Source organism: Contarinia nasturtii, unplaced genomic scaffold (assembly GCF_009176525.2).
Source record: "Contarinia nasturtii isolate CC-2019 unplaced genomic scaffold, AAFC_CNas_1.1 Cnas_scaffold_129, whole genome shotgun sequence".
Taxonomy (NCBI): domain Eukaryota; kingdom Metazoa; phylum Arthropoda; class Insecta; order Diptera; family Cecidomyiidae; genus Contarinia; species Contarinia nasturtii.
The window spans coordinates 1998526-2019501 of NW_022197486.1; the positions used below are offsets into that span (position 1 = coordinate 1998526).

Consider the following 20976-nt stretch of genomic DNA (forward strand, 5'->3'; position numbering starts at 1 on the left):
CATTAAACGAATATGTACGCAAACAAACACCACACACAAAATGAGATTTTTTGATTTGTTCTTTTTTTTGGTGGTCGATTTAAAAAAAAAAACAAGAGTGAAAAAAGAAACCATCATCAGCACCTGAACTCGATACATCTAATAATGGAGCTACGGCTAATTTGTTCGATCGTTCATTTGTACCATGAGTTCTCGTAAATAAAGATCCTCCCATCTGTTGGGCGACGGTTAGAACGCGTTCCGGATAATCTGGTTCGGTAACAATCGGTATATCGGGCATATTAGCACCACCAACGCCGCCACCGCCACCACCACCGCTGCTAGCGGCTATTGATTGCTGAGCTGCAACTGTAACCAGTACAGTTTTAAAATCTTCATATCACATACTAAATCATATGATCAAGGCTCCACGACAATTGACAATTTATCGATTTATGTACGTGTGCATATGACATTTTCCATAGCAGAAAGTGTTGGAAGCAGGCATTATAATGAGATATTTTCAGCCAGATATCGTCAGGAGCTGAAATTTAGTGTAAACAATAGAAGTGGTTGTTATGGTTATAATAACATTCAAATTGTTACAACCACTATAACAATCACTTTTATTGTTTTCACTCCATTTCAGCTCCTGACGATATCTGGCTGATCTGATTCATCTGGCTGAAAATATCTCATTATAATGTCTGGTTGGAAGTGACCACTACTACTGTGTGTTTAAAAGGGGATTTCATTTATAGTCTCTACGAATTTTATTAAAAAAATGGCTTCATCAGCCTCAGGGTCTATTTTATGTTTTACATGTATTTGAACACTGGTCTCAATTATAAAGCAAAGCAAATATCGATTACACCGCATTGTCAATTGGCTGAATAATTCGGAGGCATTGAATTCATATGATGTGTATGAATATGAAGGTTGTCAAACTCACCCGAATTGGCATTGCCACTACCGGACGCGATTGATGCGGCGGCATTTGTGTTCGTCTTATCACCAGATAGTTCGCCAGCTTGTTTCAGTACACGATAGATTTGGTCTATGTCGTTTGGTTCTTTGATTAGAATATTGCATATTTGGGGTTTTTTCCGGGGTGTTTGTTTGTTAATATTTTTGTTTGGTTTTGAAACATTAAATGAGGTCGTGAGATTGATAGATTAAATGAAAATGAACAGAATGTATGAATAATGATGTTGTTTATGATTGATTTTGTTAATATATATTTTTTGTTCGAACATAATGAATTTCCACAAACTAAAAATAATGTTTGGCTTTTGTGTGCTTTAGTTGTCATTTTTATTATACCAAACTATGTTATTGGTTGTTTGGAATGCAAATTAATTTTATACAATTAGCAATTTCAGTCTCTGTGTGACAAATTCAAATAAAACATTGATATTCATTGTATTTCGTATTCGATTAAACCGTAGCAGAAAACTTTGGCCTCTATCGTACTTTTTGATTGTGTGATCAAAAATGTGAAAATGAATCAATGCTTGATTTGAATTTGGCGAACAAAGGAACGAGCAAATCAATCGTTAATCAAATGTTGCAAATATAGATAAATGAATTTTTTGTTGTTATTGTTTTTTTTTTTTTTTTTTTTTTGAAATGAATATGAACACGAATTTACGCAATATTAAACGGCTGTTTATACTTTCAGTGTTTATAGACAGACATTTTCCACACAAATATTAAAATTAATAAACAAAATTGAACGATTCCGAACCGGAAAGAAAAACGAAAATGATACGATTCTTAATAAAATGTATATGTATGCAAATGTAACAGATAGACCAATTACACAATTAAGTAATTTGATTTTGTATTTGCACACACACATGAGAGAATCGGGATCGGATTAGGTTCCCCGCTCTCTCTTTTTTAATTTTCTTCGCAAAATTATTTGCTTTGCAATTGTATACAGGTTGGAGTATTGATTATTTTTTACTTACTGTCATCGATGTCGACACGATTGGTTACAATTTCCGATGTGCTTTTTTGTCGTCGCAACAACTTTTGCTTTGCCTGGCATTTGGTCAATTGAGCGGCACAGTCAACATGGACATTCGACTTGCAATTCCGACATCGAAGCCCTTGCCGTGTGTGACCTGTGTGCGTGTGCGTGTGCGAGAGAGAGAGAGAGAGGGAGAGAAAGAATATCAGAATTGAATTGGATGGAAAGAAGAGTTAAATCGTATGTAAAATATTGATGTATGTTTGCGTTGTTGATTCACTATCTAAGTTATATAGTATATTGAATTCAAATGAGCAAATGTTCCAGCTACTAATCTCTGTAAAAACTAACTAGCCTAACTGCCAATTCCACCGAGATTGACCATTACCACTTTCCCCATACTTTTATATTCGGCATAAATTCAAACGGCAACTTTACGGAAATAATGCCATAAATATTTCATTCAAATACGAAAACGATTGTCATTATTGTCGATTTTCGTACAGCTTATTCGTTGTTCTGTATTCGGAGCGCGCAATAAGTTTCTAACTTTGTTTTTTCCGGATATGGTAATAATCTTTGGCTATTCATTTTATGCACACATACACATTCCTTGGAGACTAAAACAAATGGCATTGTCTTCTGCCCTTCCCCATTACTTATGTCTTTGCCACGTGTGCAAAAATATGAAAACTTCGATACAAAGTGGTTGAGGCCTTAAGTCAGCATATGGGGCTGGAACACAAAATTCCCGCAAATAAGCCAAAAGATCATTTCAACGGTCATTTTTTGACCATGGACAAGAATAAATAAGTATCGTTTCTAATTTCGTTTTTAAGCCCATTCATATTTTCTTATCGCTTATACGCGACTCCCATTAAATCATATTTGAATGCCGTTCGAAGCATGGCTTTTCAAACAAATGAAGACGAAAAAAATAATAATTCAGAACTACGCACATTCAATCAACATGTGACTCAAGTACCGACGTCAATGTTGAACGATTGATGGCGTGCTCACTACTGGCCGTCAATATTGCGTCATTATTGCATGCTGTGCGTGTAAACGTGAAAATTAATTGGAAAATGAATCGACAGACAATAACTGATAATTAGCTGATTAAATTGATTTTGCGAGACCAATTGAGAAGATAGCGAACAAGAAAAAAACACAAGCCAAATCAAAGAATATCACGTAACGAATGGATTACGAAACGAGATTGAAGTCAGACATGATTGAAATAAGAAATGGAGTAAAAAAAAGGAAAATGCGAGAAAAACAAAATATGGTTGTCCGTTTCTAATTCCGAATATATTACTTATAGACTTTTGATAAATTGTTTTTTTTTGTATTGCTCGTATTTGGCCTTCATACCGTGCGAAGTGTGCGCTCTATTGAGACAGTATTTTCTTAACTTGGCATTTGTTGAAGGATCTGCGTGTGTAGGCGGTAGTATTTTCCTGATAACTCCTTTGTGTGCTTTCTTTTCGCTCATCATTTCAGAAAATATGTCATCCAATTCAATAAATCGAAAAAATAAATTTTCATTTCTTTCCATATATTCTTTCGAAGCACGGCAATCACAATATTTCTTTCTATATTGTCATATTGGTTGTCTTTATCACTAATACTATTTATATATTAATTTGACGCATTTTTGGCCTTTTTCATGTCAAGTGATTTCAAATCAAATGTATTTGTATCTATTACGAATCGTTTTAGATTGTTTATTTTGCAAGTATTCAACGTTAGTACCTTCCAAAATTGAAACACGTGCTTTTACATTTTGCACGACAGAAATTGATAACAGGCTAAAAATATCTACACTGACAAATATTTTTGAATTTAATGTTTATTGTGAATTAAATGAATTGATTTACCTCTTAAGACCTGTGAACAAACATCGCATGGCGTAATCTTTTTATATGTATATTCCTGTAGATTATGATTTTCACCATCAAAAACTCGTCGACCATTGCTCGACTGATCGTTTTTTCTGCAAAAATGTGGTTTAAAAAAAGAAAATGGGGACAAATTGAGAAAATTCATGTTAGCGTATGGTATATTAAAATGAGCAAAAAAATCCCATTAAAATTAAAATTGCATTGTTTTTCCACACACTTTCGCATTCAATGCGCACATATTCGCACCGAAAAATGATAAATGAATATGTGTGTATAAAAATGTAATAAATTCAGTTGTTCGGAAGAATGAGCTCACGATGTAATTAAAACAAATGTTACTCTCTCTCACACTCTCTGCATAGAGTATTGTAAAACACACACACTAAATATGGTATACGTACTTAACAGTGCCCGCAATGGCTGTAGCCGGTTTTAGACTGCGGAACGCTTTTAACCACTTTGTCTTCATGGATGAACTCGATGTGGATAATTTTCGTTCACTACGTGGCGGTGATCCTAGATCGGCTTTTCCCAAAAACAACTCTTTCTGCAGAAAAAAAAAATACACAAAACAAAACAAACCAGATAAAAAACCAGTTGCAAATGAAATAGAAACATTCATTTGTTTTCATCACTTTGGCAGTTTGAGCACAAATTTAATTAAATTGAATGTTTTCATCTAGAATAAAAATTGGCTTTTAATGAAATAATAATAATAACAGTGATGAGTGGGGCAGGCGTGAACGTTTGAAATGAAAAATTCGAATTGTAAAGTGATTCAATTGTTAATGCTTTTTTGATTTGTTGCCTCTTATCGATAATTATTGAATGCACATTGCACTGAACATTCCTTACTCGTATAAATCAGAGATGAACGAAACCAATTTTGGATTTTTTTAATTTCTTTTTCAACACAACGAAGTATTCAATGATATTTCTTTAATAAACACTGTATATTTATTTAAGGGATTTGGTTTTCCATTCGCGCGCGTTTGCAAAAAGACACACACACCGAGAATGCTAAAGCATACATCTCATCCATAAAGAGTTCGAGAGGCGACTATTTCTTTTCAATTTCATACATGAAAAAGCCGTTCATAGTCGTCGCCTGAACACACAGTATACAATACACCGTTTCCAATCGCACAAAAATAGACTCTATTCTGATGTTGTCCTATTGAAAATACATGGATGTACTTGTATATATGAAGTGTGTGTGTGTGTAAACACACGAATGGGCGACGGATCTAAAGCGATTGGACTGTTGTGGGTATCCATTGGCGCGTTGGTGTGTGTGTATATGTACATGCATTCCGATTCTCTCTACCATTTTAGCTGTACTAGTCATGAATGATGGAAAAGGCCACCTGGTAGCCGGACGACTATTCTCAACTTGACCCTATACCAAAATCAAACATTAATATTGTTTATTTTTCATGCCGACACACGCTCACTTCATATCCATTCGTAAAATGGAAATGGTTAGTTTTTTTCACGCGATACAATTTCATATTCTACACCATTCACAAAAGAAAACCGTTCGAACAATGACTACTAAATCAACTGCTGAGTAGCTTTTCGGTAAAAAATGATGGTATACGAATGGAAATCCTTTCGTTTACGTCATATCGCTCGCAAACTCACCCTTTAATCAAAATATAAAAGAAATACATATAATTGAATTGCAACTTTTGTCCAACACAAATCAAATATGTTTAGAAAGAAGGGGATACTATAAAAAACGTAACGAACTTTTTGATCTCATACGGACGTCATATCCAAACAAACAATTTTACCATCGTCAACGTTGTCCTTCAAGAGAATTGTAAATATTTCTTTTAAGTAGTCCTATACAATGTAAACAAGAGCACCAACAATAAAAACGTCTTGAAATGAAAATTTCCATAGAAAATATCAAACAGATCATGGTTTATGCACAATTTGTATGTTATGACTGTTGTTGTGACTATTACTTCTACCGCTGCTGCTGCTACTGCCGCTTTTGCTGTTGTTTGTACTAAGCACGTAATTTGTACGAGAGTTTTGTTTTCCAAAATATATATTTGTTTGTTTTTTAAAAAAAAGCGCATCCGATTGGATCGTTGTAAATGTTTCCACTAAGCATCGGTCAAGTATTCATGTCAGGCAACTCAATTCCACTTCTTCTTCCTAAGATTCAACGAATTCAGACTTTCTTCTTATTATTAAACAACCGAAACGACATTATTAACTTTGTTTATCAAATAGATATGCTCTAAATTGCAGAATGACTTCAGAAAAGACGAGAAAGAAAGTCCAAGTAATAAAGAATTGAAGGAAATGGTTTTTTTTGTCTCGAAATGAAATTAAAATTTTCAGTTGAATCGCATAAAGTTTAATTATCATAAAGAAAGTTCATCGGAAGATGACAGAAATGCGAATTAAGTATGAATCACATTTCGTTCACTTTCGTGCTTCGCAATCAATTATTCGCACAATAAAATGTGATGACATTTCCGATTGACAATGTGCGCCACCAAAACTTGTTTATTATGACTCGATAGATAATACTTTGTAAACAATAATAATAACAGAAGCAATTCAATCAGCGTAATTTGTATGTTTGTTCTGACGCAAGTATTGGGGAGAAAATTTGCATTAAATAGACATGTTTCAAGCAATAGAATTCGGTTGAATGGGAATTTTCGTAATCTTGTAATAAATATGAAATTTATTTCAGTAGACAACAAAAATACAAATCGAATTATTTTTATTTGCTAAACGTGTATACGATTGAGGCTAAATTGGGCGGATCAGTACAGATTTGACAGTTTATTGCTCAAGATTGGAATGGAAATTATGTGCTTATTATTGAATTTCCCGACCATGAATGAAAAGCGAAACCTTCAAAGAAACCATCTTTCTGCTTCAACTGTTTCCATTCATGTTTTTCATCAATGGATTTTGGTGAACAAAGCGGCTATAATTTTCATTTTCTGTTTACAATTGTTTTGAATGAAGCGCTATCATAGATATGATAGTGTGTATCCAATGTCTATCTTGGTGGCTATGACATATTGTTTGGTTGTTGTATTTTTTCTCTCTCTGCAAGTGATCCAGTTCCTGATTAAATGTTATTTGCTTGGCAATGCGCAAAATGTGAATAAATACCCATATGAGAATTGTTCTGGAAATGGTATTGTCGAACAGTACACGACAAGTGAACCAATTCAAAATCCAGTATAATTCAATGTGTCACATGAATGAATTGAATCGGAGTAAAGAGAGACGTTGGCAGGAAAATCATTTGACTTGCTGCTATAGGTATGAAAATAAATATAGAAAATGAAAGTCTTTCTTTCATTATTTTTGTGTGACTTAGCATGAATAAAACATGAAAACATCAATGAATGCTTTCGAGTGTTTGTATGTATAATATACATTGTATATATATGGAGAAGCAATTGTCTTCTTTCGCATGGTTCGTTCCGTTGTGCTACTCCGTTGTCATTTGTCGTCTTGTCGAGGTGAAAATCTCCCAACGGAACAATATAATATCGTACAATTTAAACATAATTGTCTTTGCTTAGCGCGTATAAAGTGTGTCTTTATGTCTCAAAGAGAGAACGAGTGACGCAAAATTCGATTTGTACACATATAGAATTTCAAACCACTGTCAAGGCGCATACATAATTCAATTGACAATTATAACACACCGGTCACATACACAATACACATACACACGCCCAAAATGTCTACTTGCCCCTGGTCAACATTTATAACCAGTAACAAAATCAACCCGAAATTAATTGATTGACAATGAAAATTATCGTGCCCATAAAACCGCACATGCACCACTATTCTTTTGTTGGGCTATGCCAATGTTGTGCGGACAGCAAAACGGGGACAGAAAGTAAAATGGCGTGGTTATAGCTTTCGAATTATCAATAAGTAGCTTCCGTTGTTGTCGTCGTGGCTATGAACAATTTGAAAAATAGAAATTAGATCACGCGACCGTCGTTTTGAATCAATAATTACAGGCCTCGATTTAGATTAATTGAAATACATTGTTATTTATTTTTTAAATAACGAAAAAAAACACACCACAGTCGAATTCGAGATCAGCATTTACGTCAAACTTAGAAACAAAATGCATTTTACATCAATTGCGGTTTGCTATATATATAAAATACAAATACATCCATATGGATAGATTGTGTAATAATCGAATAGAAATGGAGGAAATTAATTATGGATTAGTTTTGGTAGGTAAAGTTTTCCACATAGGGATAAAGAGAGATGGAAGAAGTGAGAAAACAACACACACTCCACTCACACTAAAAATAAATAACCCTATGCTATGTACCAAAAATAATACAATGCACCGAAATTGTGCACCAATATGTAAGTTTGCAGAGATTTTGTTGGTAGATAAAAGTTAGTAGTGTTTTACTTTTGGGAAAAGTGTAATGAAAATATCATAATTATTGCAAATGAAATTACACAGACAACCAGAAAAAGGAAGAGCGAGATAGAAGGAGAGAGAGAGAGAGAGTCAATGGATTTTGATTTTAACCCTGCTATCGTGTTCACTGTTCATACATTATAAACAATGTTCAAACCGAAAAATAAAAGATTTATAAATTAAGCACCATTTAAAATGATGTGTGTTATGGTAGCTACTGTTGTTGATGTTTATGATTTTTGTTTTGTTTTTGCAAATGAATGAAATAAATTTATCGTTAACAAACTATGGCGTGTGCAAAGATTCACATTGCTACAATGAAATATGGTCACATATATACATATAAACTGAACTATTCGCCTTCTCTGTGTTTTTTTTTATCATTTTGAATGTCCTTTCTTTGTGCTGAATCTGCACTTTTAACTTTTAATTGCTTTGGCAAGTGGCGGTTTTTCGCTCGCCCACCCTTTACTTTAATTAAATGGACGTGTGGCTTTTGCTCGATTTTGTTCTATTTTCTATATACGCTTCAGATAGTCGTGGTTTTATGATTTTGTTTGATGATGACGACGACGACGACGATGATGATGAGAACGATGATAAACCATACAATGTATACATGTCTCGTTATATATTCAAAGTTGGTGCTATTTTCGTCATCAAAGATAACACGCCACGAGTGTGCTTCATACGTGGACAATGTGATACAATTGGACAATAGTCCATGACATCGTCGTCAAAATTGTCGAGAATATAGTAGCAAGTATTCTTATGCTTGAAAGAGTTTGTTGTTTGCAAGTATGCTTGAAAGTGTATAAGTGTTGTTTGTGTCTGTATGGTTTTTTTTCTTTCTCGCATTTCTTAGACGCAACATGGTTCAAATAGAATTGATTACATAATTTCAAAAATAGAAATAACCGATAAAGGCCGCAACATAGCAATTTTCTATTCGTCAAAAGCAATTGAATGCAATCAATGTTTTGTGAACGATAGAAATTGACGCCAAACCCATATACATACTCTCAGTTACTTTTACAATTCAATCGATAAATATATTATTAAATTACAAAAATAGATTCCAGCGAAATAGGATATACACATTCATATAGAGAGTGTATGTGGGGCCTATGGCTAGAGCCATTGAACATGTATATATGGATACTTCTTTTCACTACGGCCTCTTTTACTTTTCCTTCCACATTTATTATTGGTGCTCAATTAAATGTACTTTTCGACCTTCATTAATATAATTTTGCGCCGTATCGATATGCCTAAAAGTTCAAACGAAATAACTGGAAATAACATGGTTTTAGTTTATCAACGCTTTTGATTTACCCTTTAAATATCAACTAATCCTAATAATTAATTGTACTAATCACAATGAACATTGTAGTACATACATTCGACCTTGCAATAGCAAATGAAATGCACGATAATATGTAATTTAATCTATTTCTCACACATTCGGAAATTTTAAGCGGATCAATAGAAATTTATGCTTCTATGATCAACCATTCAAATGCAAAGCACTGTCGATTTTTTGATTTCAAATAGCTTTCATAAATAATCATATTATAACGGAAACGGAATCGAATGTTACATCGATTTAAAGCGAAGTGTATTGAAAATTGTGGTTGCCAAATATTGATATTTACAAACAAATATTAAAATAGTTTATGTGTGTTTACAATGTGTTGGGTGGGTGTTTTTTTTTCTCTGTCTATTCGTTTCTAAATTGATTCGTGAACATTTCATATTGGATTGGGGGTTACACATTAAACAATAAAATGTTAACCATGGCAAAACTTACAAAATGTAGTCGCAATGAGATCCAGCCCATTATTTTGTGCTCGATACGTTGAAAATGCGTATGCTTTTATGCGCGACAAATAAATCCAAAAATAAACTCGCGCACACAATACACAGCAGCAGCCGCGAGGGATATTTTCGGTTTTGTTAGTTCTTGATTTGACAGCACTTATGCTGCTTTTTGTTTTTCTTTTTTCTACTTTGAATTTAAATATTCACTCAGTCACTTTGATGACGTTACGCTGTTGTAAAAATATGTATATGTGTGGGTGGGTGTGTGCTGATGAGAATAATCTGCTTCACTTTCAAAAAGCATTTAGAATTCACTTTGTGTATTTATTTGGGTTAACTTAAAGATTTCCAACTACAATGGATAATACTTTGGTTGTGATTACTGTATATATGACGACCTATTGACTGTTAGTTGGCTGGTGTTGATGTAATTTATTGTTTGGGGGTGGGTGGTCAAGAAATACTTTTTCGGTTATTAATTATTATCGATTTTCAATCTTATCACTTAATGAGTTTATTGTGCGGACGACTCAAAGCGAAACATAAATATGCTGTTCGGTTTTAAATCTGAAAATCTGTCTTTGTTTCGCCTTTTGAATAAATTTTCCATAAAAAAGAAAATATGAAAATGTTTTTTTCTATTTTGGTTTTGGTTTGTCTATTATTTTGTTATGTCGTCATTAATTATTTTCTTCGTCTGTATAACAAACGATATATGGTATATTTTCAGGTTAACGGAGTGTTTGTGCGTTACATTTGTATCATCATATGCAAGAAACAGAGAGATTGTGTTGAATTATTGTTTGTTGTGCTAATTTGCGCTAATTATTTATTAGTTTGTTTATTTTGTATTTTGCTTTGGTTGGTGGCGCTTGGCTGCCGATTAAAATTTAGCTTATCTGCAAAATGGCACCCGCCACGACGTTTTACAAGACTCGACACGACGACACTCAGTGGGTGAAAAAAGAAATGCTTCTACATCGATGAAGATTCCGTTAATGATGTGCAATGCTGCGAAAGATAGCTACACACTGCTGGTTCAAAGTTTGTTTATCTCTGCTATTCTCTTCTTGAATGCTATTTCGCTATTTTGCTGTTTTCAATTTGTGTTGCTCTCTGCATTTTCAACGGCACGTGCCGAACAACATATTATTTCTCTTGTGGAGAAACGTGAATGTATTAATTTTTTTTCCACCTCGATGTGTAAAATTTTGTGCATATGCAAGTCTTTCACGCGTTGCTATATTCTTTTTTCTTGTTTATTTTATTGTCGTTTTCTCGTCGTGTATTTTGTTTGTCAGCTTTTTCACGGAAATTTGAACCAGTTGAAGAAGTAATCATAATCATGTGTAGAGTGTTTCAAATGCAGTTCTATTTCAATGAATTGTACAGCATTCAAAATGAATTTTTCCGCTTTTCATAATTCTCAGCAATTGTACAATAGATCGCACAATGAGAATGAGTCAACATTTATGTGTGTTTGCACACGATATAAAGTTCACAGCCACTTTTTGTGTGTTTATTTCTTTTGTTATGATATTTTTTTAGAACCATAAAAACGAACATGCAGATGTTTTTTGGTGAATGCTTTTCGTCAGCTCAATAAATTGTTTATTTAAAGTCCTCGGTTTGTTTGTTTGTTTGTTTTTTCACATATAAATCGACATCATATAAATTTTAGATTCGAAAGAACCGTTATGTTGGTTAACATTACACTTGTTAAAAAAAATGGCATCAGCAGTAACAGCAGCACGCTCTGACTAACTTTTTTTTTATATAAAAAAAAGAATCTTCTTCAAGAATTTACTGGCCGAACACTTAACTATTAGTAATCTCACAGCACGCACTGTTTTAAATTACCGTTACCATTAAAGTCAAATAACAATACATAACAAGAGCAACTAAGAACTATTTTAAACGCTTTTGGCCAATAAAATTTGGTTCGTAGCTGGTACACACTGCTGAGTGAATTGTTAAGCACGAATAGCTCAACTCTAGTTTGAACAGCTGAGAGCAAATATATGGGTCTTTTATAGTTTTCAGTTGAGACAGGCGAACACATGAAATAGAACACTGTGAGCAAACTGAACTGAACGGAACGATTGAATGGAGAAAATGGAGTTGTGAAAATAGAAAATATGTAGCAGCAACAACAACAAATACAAATTGATGTGAATCAGCCGTACGAATGGAATTATGCTGAGATTGATTAAAAATCTAAGTACATATTGCTATCAGTGCGGCAAGGGTAGACAGTAGTTTGTGTTTGTGTGATTATAAAATGCCTATGAAATGCCCACAAAATATGTGTAACGGCACAACAACACACAAAAGATATTTGATGTTGATGATGTTCTTTCGTCCAACCCTGTTGCTTGTTACCTTGTGTTTATGTGTGTGCTTTCGTACTCTTTGGCTTTTCCGTTGTTATCCACTCTATTCACGGCATTTGCTTACTTCTTTAATCGTGTAATTCAGTTGCATACACAGTGCACTCTTCGAGCAATTTGAGTTTCCTTGTTATTCACATCCGAATTTTCGTTCGGAAATGAATTTAATATTTGAATTTGTGCTCACACGATTATGACGGCGTGCATGTATGTTGCAAACACTTTATCCTTATATCGCTATATAGTACGAAGCATCGAACGACCGAATTGTGCGCGCGAATGTATGAAACGTTTTTTTTATCACTTTAGTTGGCTTTGGAACAGAAGTTTGCAATTATTTTCACTTGCTTTCTTTCGTTGGATTGTTGTGGGTTTTATTTTGGCTCATTTTCGGCACATGACAATACAGACAAAGATGTGTGAGTATACGAATGCGATGCGACGCAAGTAGTTGAGAGAAGGCGCTAACGGTCCCACGCCGCTTTTACAATAACAATAATAAACGTATATGCAACGACACAAGACGAGAATTGGAATGCGTTTAGGCGAACCGAATGAATAGAACAAACAAATATAAAAGTGTTTGGCAGCACGCTCGCTTCCCACTATATTCGCGTTGCAAACGGACGATCATCAATTTCTTGTTTTCTTCTTCTTCTTCTCTGTCTCACACTCTCAGTAACCTATTTTTTCGCAGTCAATATTCAGTATGTTCTATATTCAATCCGTTGTGGTATGCGTACACATCACCGTTGTTAGGTGCAACGGATTTTTTTGCTCTCGATTGTATTTTTTTTTTCCACTTCCGTAAATAATTTAAATTGAGTTCGAGTGATTTCTTTTTTTTTAATACGAAAACCAATAAATCTGCCGATCGTAAACTGCCATCAGTGTGTTTTTATTTTCCTTTCTTTCGTTTCTTTTTTGTAATAATTTTTCGTGTGCGCCGTGATATTACTGCAAATCGTCCGTTTTAAAATTCAGATTTGTATGCAAATTCAAATGGCTTTAACTTTTTACTGCTTTCATTATTATTGTTTCATGGTTCGAGATCTTTCGATGCAACATTTGTGCATGGGAACTGTACCAATCCGCATGGATTATCGAATTTACGGAAATTCTGAGTCGAGTGCTTTCTTTTCTTCCTTTTTAATTCGATTCACGGAACAACAACAAAAGCAATAAGTAATTGTATCACAATGTTACACTGATTTTTGTCGTGTAATCTCAATTTTCTTCTTTTATTTTGTGACAATTGTTTGGCATATGTTTTTCATTCGATTCGTCTTGTAACGGACAAATTCAAATATTCAAATTTAATAAAAGCGTATTGTTCGGAGGGATGGGGAGCAGCAACAATATGTTTTATGTTTGGCACCAGTATAAACAGTTGAATACCATCAAAACGAATCTGATAAAAAAGAACCTAACATCACAGGCATAGTTTTTATTTATTTTTATTCATTTGTGTGCATTTCATTTGCTCGTTTTAATAACATTTACACAATGACACTCACATCCACATACGCTAGCAAGTCAGATAGGCAAACGTATGATTTATTGTTTCGGCGTTGAAGTGTCAGTCGCGACTAGCTACTAGAGACATAGAGAATTGTCAGTTTTATTTACTATCTAACACCCGTTAATGTGAAAAGAATGTGTATCGATTTTTTTGTTTGAACAATGAAACATTTATATATTTTTACCGCAAATTTATCTTACACAAACACATAATAATTGATTTGTTTTATAGAACATACATTGTATGCAAACACACACGCACAAATGTACTTGAATTTTATTTGTGAATTTCGTTCATTCGATCGGAGACTCAAACACTCGTTTTAACTTTTTTTTCGCTATCTTTTTGTCGTTGATAGTAATCGTATGACTTTAACTGGATTGTGTAGCGACTGATTTCGAAATGCTATATTGTGGATGTGAAACCGTGCAATATTTGGATCATCATGATGATAATAAATGCTACAGAGCTGTGTACGCTTTTTCACTATATTTTGCTCTCGCTCTCTCGTTTTGATTCGTCGTTGTTGCGATTATTGTTGTCGTTGGTGAAATGTTTTGGCCAGTGTGTCAGAAATGAAAATATGTCTCATATTGTGGATGAAGTGAGTCAACAATATGATTTGCTATATACAGATTGCTCATTTTAACACACAGAGAGGGGCATATAACCAGCATGTACAGGCACACGTTGCTAAAAAATTTCAGCTGATTTCATTGGCAATGTGTGCCATCACATTGGCATATAATTGTGTATTTGTCTGCGTATATCTACATTGGGCATGAGGAGTAACAGTGTTACAGCAACAATTGCTACAAGAGCATGTGCACGCACTGTCACAACCGATTTAAATGGAGAAGTTCTGCCGCACAAAATACTTTACTCCTACAACATACCATTCACATTCACAACGACAAACACACACACACACACACATATATATATACACGTTTGCCGAGTACGTATTAGAGAGATTATTAGCATGCTTTTTTTCACTGTGCTCGAAGCAAAAGCTACTATACTTTTACTCGGTCAAACTTATTAAGCTTTCCTTTGAAATTCGTTGAATTTCAAACGTTGTTATAGCAAGCACGCTCCACTGAAGCACATTGCCATACCGATAAAATAGAGCAAATTTTTGTATTGAAAACAGGTTTTTGCGCCAGCGCATCATGACGGTTGAGTCAAATGTATATGCTTTTATGTATGATGCTGTCTCATTTTCGCGCGCATCGCAAGATTCATTTCCAATTTAAACAGTTTGCTCCACACACAGTGCAATTTGATTTGTTTTGTTGTTGTTTACTTTAGCTCTTCATTCTCGTTACTCTCGAATCTGGAGATGTATTTATGCTTGACAGCCTGTATGCCTATTCAACATAATAATCGTGTCAATGTGATGTTTTGAGCATGGAAAATATGAATGTTTGATGATTTCTCTTTTTGTTTTCGAAATTCGAGGCTTTTTATGTAGTCATGGTGCGTTATTTGTGCGAGCATTTTCAATGTTGATTACTTTAGCCTGAATTCAAAAATTGAAAAATTCAAAAGAAATTAAGCTTACAGAGTGGCCTTATTTCGTTTTTAAAAAGCTCTCATATTCACTCGATTTCACTGTCTAACACTCAAGCTGCTTTCGTCTCTTGGAAAATGCATTTGTTATGGTACATGCTTTAATAGCGTTTGATATTGATGTCGTTTAATGACGAATCAACGATTATTTTTATTGCTTCCGTTATATTGTGATCCCGTATGCACTTAGCAAACTGAGAAAAGTCAATATCTCGTTATGTCATAATAACCATTGAATCAACAATCGCGAAAAGTGATCGACGCTTTATTTCGATGTCCTCATTTCGATCTATGTTTTTATGTATAAACGAGTAGTGTGTGAAGGGGGATTTGACTTCGATTTGCTAGGGTTTTTGACGAAAAAAGTGAGGTCTAGAAATTTGACCTCGCGCACTACTGTATAAACCTATTTGTAAATGTGGTTTATATTTCAGCAATATTGACACATTTGTGGTATGGATTATACGTGCTATAATTATGACCATTTATGTGAGTATGGTGGATTAAAGCGAACTAGTGAGCTTTCGATGTATTATGAGCGTGTGAAATTACACAAAAAACTACTGATCGTTGCTTGTGCGAAAGTGAAACCAAAGAATGTGTACGAAATACATAAGTCCTAATGATTCTTCGTTCGAAGGATCCATATCGGGTAGAAAAAAAAGCATCGAATGCATACTTCGGGGGCAAAAACGTTAAATATAAAGACTTCGACCTCGTCGCCGTGATTTAGAAGAAGACCTTTATCAAGTTTATCAGCAAAACTTACAAATCAGTTGTATCTTTGCATAGATTATTCCATGGAACTGTCGAATAGAGTCCAATACCAATAAAATATGCGCGAATACTGCTACTTCTCATGAAATATATAAAGCATGAAAAAACATCGAATTTTCTGTGATGGAAAAGCCATTAACATGTGAAAACAATAGCTGCAGACTAGCCATCATTTCTTTGTTCCTTTTTGTAATAAACACATCAGCACAAGAGATTAGGCCGGCTTCGCTTTCCATTTCAAATGGGGATGAGTGTTTTTGAATAATTCAAACCATATGTGTCATTTTCGACGAACTTAACAATTCGGACAGATTTATGCTATTTTTCTGGTTACTTTTTTGAATGGGAAAATAAAAGCGAAAAAGTGACAAATTCAGATTATTTACTGCTTACTTATCACATTTTCATTCATCCGGAACAATTTTCGAACCGAATCTAATCGAAATGGAAAAAAAAATCGAATTGAAATTTTGATCATCCAACGAAATGTTTATCCGAAATTATCGAATAGTTGTTTAGTAGTACGCTATAACCGTAGTTCAACTTAAATTTCAAAAAGAAAATGGATTTTGATGCTTTAAAACCATATATTATTCATAAAAATAAATCGGAAAAATGTGAAGGCTTACAGCGATGGTAACATATTGTTCACTCTTTTTTTTTATCATGTGTCATTATGAAGGAAGAAAGCGAGAGAGTGAAATGTATTCAATAATAGAATGAATAGAGAGCAGAAAATGGAATGACTCGACTTTTTAGCGTTGATGCTCTATATGGAAAAGCTTTTACTCATGTAATTGAGTCTTGATTGTATTTTGTCTTATAGTACTTTTATGTGTAAGCCCATTTTTCGGTGATTTTGTTCCCGGTACGATTCAATGTGTATGAGCAATTGTGTGTGTGTGTGCATATTTTTGGATTTAATGATATTCACATGGATGTAGTTCAGAAAACAGAAGACGCTGAAAATCAATTTAGGTTATTTGTAGCTATAGCATTGTATCAAGAGAATAAGACGTCAAACGACCTTTGAACCTATACTACAACATGAATAAAAGAAAGCCTTTAAAAATCCACGGCATTCCCAACGCGTTCATTTTGTCTGTTGCAAAGTACAAAATGGATTTTTTACTCTATTTTTACCTCTGATTCTGATTTACACAAAATGGCAAAATTGGCAATGATAAGGAAGTACCACAACAGCGCTCTATGCTAGGGGGGAGACACAAACGATTAAACCATGATTCCAATATAAAAACACTAATCCTACTATTCCACCAATCCGTCATTTCATTGTCAAATGTGATCTCACATTTCGCCGCTATTCACTTTGTTGAAAACTTATTTATCGATACTGGAGTATGACATTTTGTTATTGATAATTAAAATTATTTTTTTCATCAATAAAATTTTGAGAAAGTGTATCTATTGTTTTGTAAATTTGTAATCGACTTTTGAACTAAAAAATATTTCAAAAAAGAACAAATTACTATCTCAAAACAAGTTCAATGCTTTTATCAAATTCTGTACTATCGATTACAAAAACTTTGAATTAACCCATTTTCGCTATTCCATACACAGGATTAGTGAATCCATGTGAATCCAGCTACTGAATTCTCTATTCCACTTTAATTTCTCGAATTTTTACACTAAAAAGTCTAATCCTATTCCACGTGTCTACCCCCTAGGCTCTATGTTTTTGAGCGCGAAATGTTGACTCAAAAACGATGGCCAACATTTTGAATACGTGTTTAATATGGTAGTTGTAGTTTTTTTTATAGTACGAAATAAGAAATAAAAATGTAGTGAACATTTTCGATATTATTTGTGTGTGTTCGTTTTGCTTACCTGAGCCCGTATTGCTGCCAAATGCAATCGTTTTGTCTGCAAATCGAATTTCTTCATTGAAATATCCTCCTGCAGTTCACTTGATTTGTTGAACAGTTGACTTTCAAGTACACGAATTTGTGCTCGAATTAAAGATTCCAACGATTCCTGGTGTGTGTTTGTGTGTGTTTATGTTAATTTGCAGTAGTAGAGGCAGGAAGAAAAAGAATTCAACATTTCAGAGACGAAGTAAAATGAAAGGGAATAAAAATGTAAAATGGAAAGACAAGCGAATAGGAAATCAAAAATTAAATATCGATTTTTTTATAATTGAAAATTCACGATTCCTTTTTACCGCTTGCTTATTTTTACACAGAGACACACATACACAAAAGCAATGAGCATGTGAGCCGCTCAAATTTTGAAAAAAAGAAGGTGCACAACGTGATAGAGGTAAAATAAAATTGATTTTCTTTTCACCTGCAGCTGTTTGATTTGTGTTTCGATTTCAATGGTTTCCCTTTTAAGTGCGTCAACTGACGGACGGATTTGAATTGTTGCATTTCGGTCTACAATAAGCTCATTTCTAAATGGTATAGGTGACTGGTCCTAAATATATTAAACATAAAAAAAGAACAAACATTTTTAATACGATGAAAAAGGAATTTCTTTGAAAATTTCCGAAAACTCTTTGCCGTTGGTCATTTATCATTTTGTATTTTTTATTGTATTTTCTTTCATTTCAATCAGTGTTAGCACAATGTGGTGTCGATCTCATTTTGTTGTCATTTCACCATCGATTATTAAATATTACCGGGCAAAGAATATTCATTCACGGCAAAACGATAAATCCACGTCAAGTTAATTAAATGAAATTTAAGGTTCGGAAACAATGAAGGTGATTGGGGGTGTAGAAAGCCTACCTCATCAACTTCATTAGTTGGTGCTGCATATGACTTTTTAGGAACTTTTGGCGGTGATTCGGGCTGTAATATTTTCACAAAGCTATTCAAATCCTGTTGTGGTGATATGGTTTTACACTGATTCGTCAGATTATCATAACGTTTTAATTGATCATTGGCCTGAAAATGTCATCAAAAACAAAACATATACACATTCAATTAAAATACCATATATTAAGCTGGACGGGGATTTTATTTATTCTTATTTAAATTGAAACGAGAAAACGGTAGCACGTATATTGTATGCGGGTGAGGTCAATATTAAAATTTTATTACCAAATTACATATTCGGTTATTAAGTTGAATTTCAATATCACTATCACACCAAATTATCACACATCCTTGAACCATTCAAACAATGGTAAGCCATTCAGTTGTTTTCAGCCATTTTCAAAATGAAAAAAAAAATCCGTAACACCCCAGTCCATCAGTCAAATCGCTTCAAAATCAACCAAATTGATATAAACAGTAGAATTCCTTTTACCTTTGCTGAAATGATGTCAGCACCATTGAAAATCGCCTCGGACACAATGCCGCACAAATCACTGTAAATGTCCTCAAGTTCCTGCATTAACTGTGGTATCGTTTCGATGTTATACCATTCTAGCATTGAATTCGTCGTATGCAGCTGTTGGACATATGCATTATGCGAATCGATGTAATTCGTTAGCGTCTGCTGACTCGGCTGCTGACGATGGGCAATATAACAATGCTTATACTCCATGCGACACTACAAATATATATAGAAAAAAATATGTTTTAAGTATTGTGTGCATGTAAATTTGAATGAATATGTGATATCTCTCCCTCCCACTATTTTGTTCACGTGATATATTAAGAACAAATGAAGATTAATGCATGGTTTCATTAAAATTGATCTAATAATAGCTCTTAAATGGAAATTCCACTTTTGGAATACATTTTTGGCCCAAATTCAAAATAACAATGGCGGTGGTGTTGCAAGATTTTCGCCATGTTCCATTGTAATATCGCTATTTAGAATATATTCGAGTTTTTCTCTGGTCCCGTCATAAAAAAAAAAAATCAAAAAATGTTGCGATCTATTATTGTATGAACCAATATGGTAAATAAAAAAAACCATCTCCAACGTGATACAAACTCTTGTACACTTTTGCTATATATTTCAATTTTCATCTCATTGCCATCAAAACTATTGTAATGTAATTCTTTTTTTTATTTCATTCTCTAGCTCTTTCAGCTTTCAAATCAATTTTCGAAACTTTTCGAGAGACAGCCACTTTATCCTATTTTACAAAACTTGTTCACAATGTAATTGAAACTGACGCATAACTTATACTGTGATGTTTAATAGGATTTTAAAAGTTTGAAATGTATTACGATGTCCTCAGAGATAGAGAGAGATTTTCAATCAAACAAAAGAGAAAAAATCGAATTCCGGTGGGGTTATTTTCACTTTTCCAAATGAAATGACAATGGGATTATGATTTTTTAGTCGTAATCAATCAAATGTTATGATGTATGTGAGCAAAAGCGATTTGTGGAATGGGATGTAAACAAAAAAAAATATTCGCAGTGAATTCAATCGATTACCATAAATGCATCGAATTCGATCGAATTTCGATTCTCATTTTAATAATATTTTTATTGAGTAAATGAGAAAAAGTTCGAGCTTGATTGCATTGTTTCGATCAGAAGTTCCAATTACCATTTAAACGTTTCTCGGCGATATTCTAGCCATCCGTTCTCTCAATGATATCATCGACCCAAGTATTCAATGTATTTGTCAGATGATGCTCAAAGAATTTAATGAATGTGCGAACG

General features: G+C 33.8%; 1 protein-coding gene across 8 annotated transcripts in view; it reads right to left on the reverse strand.

Annotated features, from left to right (window-relative positions):
• Positions 1-20976, reverse strand: part of LOC116349649 — a 101381-nt gene that overhangs the window by 5497 nt on the left and 74908 nt on the right. For 5 of the 8 annotated variants that reach the window (XM_031781239.1, XM_031781190.1, XM_031781204.1 and 2 more), the window contains 9 exons: positions 19658-19903; positions 19135-19293; positions 18692-18820; positions 18233-18379; positions 4260-4405; positions 3835-3950; positions 1953-2108; positions 932-1051; positions 124-348 (listed from right to left, as the gene is read on the reverse strand). In XM_031781239.1, the coding sequence (XP_031637099.1) occupies positions 124-348; positions 932-1051; positions 1953-2108; positions 3835-3950; positions 4260-4405; positions 18233-18379; positions 18692-18820; positions 19135-19293; positions 19658-19903 (1444 nt within the window). The remainder of the gene's footprint in view (positions 1-123; positions 349-931; positions 1052-1952; positions 2109-3834; positions 3951-4259; positions 4406-18232; positions 18380-18691; positions 18821-19134; positions 19294-19657; positions 19904-20976) is intronic. The other 3 variants (XM_031781198.1, XM_031781212.1, XM_031781226.1) reach the window with 3 other exon arrangements.